At 52.2% G+C, this 3,498-nt stretch overlaps 1 protein-coding gene across 1 annotated transcript in view; it reads right to left on the bottom strand.

Moving 5' to 3' along the window:
- Nucleotides 1-1,159: 1,159 nt before the first annotated feature.
- LOC104402108 (lysyl oxidase homolog 1-like) overlaps nucleotides 1,160-3,498 on the bottom strand; it is a 4,175-nt gene continuing 1,836 nt past the window's right edge. The window contains exons 2-5 of the mRNA XM_010009895.1: nucleotides 2,515-2,652; nucleotides 1,867-2,023; nucleotides 1,690-1,785; nucleotides 1,160-1,279 (exon numbers count right to left, since the gene is read on the bottom strand). Coding sequence (XP_010008197.1) covers nucleotides 1,160-1,279; nucleotides 1,690-1,785; nucleotides 1,867-2,023; nucleotides 2,515-2,652 — 511 coding nt within the window. The remainder of the gene's footprint in view (nucleotides 1,280-1,689; nucleotides 1,786-1,866; nucleotides 2,024-2,514; nucleotides 2,653-3,498) is intronic.

The following is a 3,498-nucleotide window of genomic DNA, read 5'->3' as shown; positions in this document are numbered from 1 at the left end:
CTACCCACCCTCCCCATCCGATGTGCTCTTTGCTCCCTAGCACCCAGGGTTAAATAAAGGCCACTGTGAAAAAGGCAACAGCTTTCCCTTGGGACACCTCCTGGGAGGGATCCCCAACGCCTTTATGTTGGAGACATCCTTTGGTGGGCCACCGTGCCCTCAGTTAAACACCAAGCTCTCAAAAGCAACGTGTTTTAATGAGTTCTGGTTTTAAAGCTTGTGAAAATAATAAAAATATTAATCATAAAAACCCACCCCATGATTTCCAGTCATCTCAAGGACTCCATCCTGGTTTCCAAACAGAGCGAGCCCCGCATTAAGGTGACAGGATTCCCAGCACCTTTGGTCCCAGAAGTAACCAGAGCATCCCTGCCCGGGCAGCACCTCAAAATCCAGGCTGTCTCTTCCCCTCCCAAGGAGGTGGCATCACCGAAGACACCCCCCCACCCCCCCAGATAAAAAGATGCCAAAGGGGTTAAAGACTACAGAGCTTTCTATTGCTAATATGCGATTTACATCCTTTATACAGCATTTATGGGCCCCTGCCTTTATTCCAGCATCGGTTTCCCTTAGGAAATGGGATAAACCCCAAAAGATTAAAGGAAAGTTAAGTATAAAAAACTATTTCAAAGACTCATTCTCACTTCCCCTCCTTTTAACATGAAGAAATGGGGGGGTTCTCTTTTTTGGGGGGGTCTTGAGGAGCTGCTGATGGTCTCCAGTGGGACAGAGGAGCCACCTCAGGCACTGTGTTGAGAGGGGCACAGAGGTGGGGGCAGGTGAGGTCCCTCTGGCCCTGCTCCCATCAAGATCTGAAAGGAGACATAAGGGAAAGGTAAGAAAAATAATCCTGGGATTTGGGGAACGCACTTAGGAAAAGATTTTAAACTGTTATTTTAAAGGCAGAAGGGGAGTTCTCTTAAAGCTCATCTTCCTTCTTCCCTGGAATAACCAGGAAACTCAAAATAAACACCCCAAAAGGGAGCGAGACACCAACCCACAGCTCCCCCACTCGCCAAATCCAGCTTTGCTTTTTGATGCCGAAGGAGAAAAACTGGATAAAAGGGAGGAAAAAGGGGTCTGAGCCCTATACCTGGGGGGTTTTGATGGCCAAGAGAACAGAGAAGGACAGACGGATAGAGGACAAATGGACATCTCCTTACTGGGAAATCCTGCAGTTTGTTGTGGAGACGTAGCGCCCAGTGTAATGAATGTTGCACCTCACCACGTTGTTGGTGAAGTCTGACTCCAGGACGATGTATTTGGGGTTCACCTGAACCTAAAAACGGGGGAAAGGGAAAGAAAAACACTGTAAAAATTAGTAAGAGAGGGGATGAGAAGTACCTGAACCCATGTGAAAAGGATGGCACTAAAATAGGTGTGTGGTCCCAAACCCAATCATAGAATCAGGTCCCAAACTCAATCATAAAATCACTGAATCAACCAGGTTGGAAAAGACCTTTAGGCTCATCCAGTCCAACCATCCCCAGCACTGCCAAGGCCACCACTAACCCCTGGCACCGAGGCCTCGTCTACCCGGGCTGTGAACACTTGCAGGGACGGTGACTCCAGCCCTGCCCTGGGCAGCCTGTTCCAATGCCTGAGCACCCCATGGTTGAGAAGATCCCAAGGTGACCCCAAATGGGTATTCTTTGCCCCTAAAAATCTCCTTCCAACAAGCCCATACACCTTTAGAACATAATTCCCTGGCTGCACATCAGTTATATCGATCCACTGGCAGTCGATGTCGGCGTTGTAGGTGTCGTAGCAGCCCGGGCTCAAGCCCTGCGGGGACAAAAGGGGGTTCGGGTTGTGCTGGAGGGAGGTGACACCCCAAGGAGCTCTTTGAGCATCCCCCCAATGAACCTGGGTGTGGGCTGTGCAGGCATAACGCTTCAGGTTGCCAAAGTCACAGGTAGTGTCCTCCAGGCAGAAGCTGGCCTTGTGGCCCTCAGCCACCTTCCTCCCCGTGGTGGCATCCAGCAGGTCGTAGTGGCTGAACTCATCCATGCTGTGGTAGTGCCTGGGGAGGGAAAAGAAGGGACAGACAGTCAGGGTGACATCCCCCCCTTCCAACCCCCCTCAGAATGGCATCATCCCCTCCCCAGATGTGATTTTGATGGGTCACCATCAACCCTGGCTCCACACCAGCTTCCTCCTGGGGACATCTGGGAACAGGTTGCCAAAGGAAGTGGTAAATGCTCCATCCCTGGCAGTGTTCAAGGGCAGGTTGGACACAGGGGCTTGGAGTCACCTGCTCTAGTGGAAGGTGTCCCTGCCCGTGGCAGGGTTTGGAACTGGATGAACCTTAAGGTCCCTTTAACCAAAACCATCCTATGATTCTATTAATTGCAGGAGCTTGGTGGCTTTAGGGATAAAGAAGTGAAATTAGGTGACACCCCACGCCAAAGATCTCGAAGCAAAGCCACAGAAGGGGGGAAATGCCCTTTCAGAAGCCCCCAAACTGTGATGAGAAGGAGGTCCGATGGGCAGGAGGGGCCTGGGGACACTCACTGGTGGCAGCTGTGCCATTCCCAGCTGTGCCGGGGCCGGCTGGGCAGGAAGTCAGCTGTGCCCTGGTTCTTCACGCGCTGAGGGAACCTCAGGAGCACCCGCACGTCGTAGTCGGTGGTTTCAGCAGTGTAGGCAGTGCTGCGGACATGGACAGGGTCAGTGCCACCACTCCCCCTGCCTGCGGCCCTTGCCCTGGGGAACAGGAGACCCCCAGTGCCCCTGAGGAGGAAAACCCCTGGCGTTTCCTCTATGGAAAGCAGAATTAGGGAAGAAGGAGAGGAGAGAAGGTCCCTGCCCTGCAGCACCCGCCTGACACCTCCCTTTGGCTTGGCTTTGCTCTGTGCTCTGTATCAAACTTCCCTTAGCTCTTTGCTTTCCCCTTCCCTCTTTCCTTCTCCTCTCCTTTCCCTTTCTCTCCTTCATCCTTCTTCCCCTTCCTTTCCCCTTTCTTCTTTCCTCTTCTTTCCCCTTTCCTTTTCCCTATTCCTCCCCATTACTCTTCCCTTTCCTTTTCCCTATTCTTCTCTCGCCTTTCTATCCTTCCTTTCCCTTTCCCTTCTTTCCCTTTGCTTTCCTCTTCTCTTTTGTTACACCTTTCCCTTCCCCTTCCTTCCTCTCTATCCTTCTGTTTCCTCTTCCTTTTCCCTTTCCTTTTCCTTTTTTTTTCTTCTCTCCTCCATTCTTCCCCTTCACCCTCCTTCCCCTTCCCTTCCCCCTTTCCTGTTCCCTATCCTTCCCTTCCCCCATCCCTTCTCTCCTCCATCCTTTTCCTTCATCCTTCTCCATCCTTCTTCCCTTTCCCCTTCCTTTTTTCCTATCCTTCTCTTCCCTTCCCCTCTCCTCCATCCTTCTCTTTCATCCTCCTCCCCATCAACACATCCCCCAAGCACCCTCACATCCTTCCTCTCCAGCTCCCTCCCCACCCCAGCTCCCTGCTCTGTCCCCCCATGTCCCCTCTCTGTCCCCCCATGTCCCCCTGGCCCC

This window comes from Nestor notabilis, unplaced genomic scaffold (assembly GCF_000696875.1).
Source record: "Nestor notabilis isolate BGI_N333 unplaced genomic scaffold, ASM69687v1 scaffold12422, whole genome shotgun sequence".
NCBI classification, from domain to species: domain Eukaryota; kingdom Metazoa; phylum Chordata; class Aves; order Psittaciformes; family Psittacidae; genus Nestor; species Nestor notabilis.
This window is presented reverse-complemented; position numbering and strand designations above follow the sequence as displayed.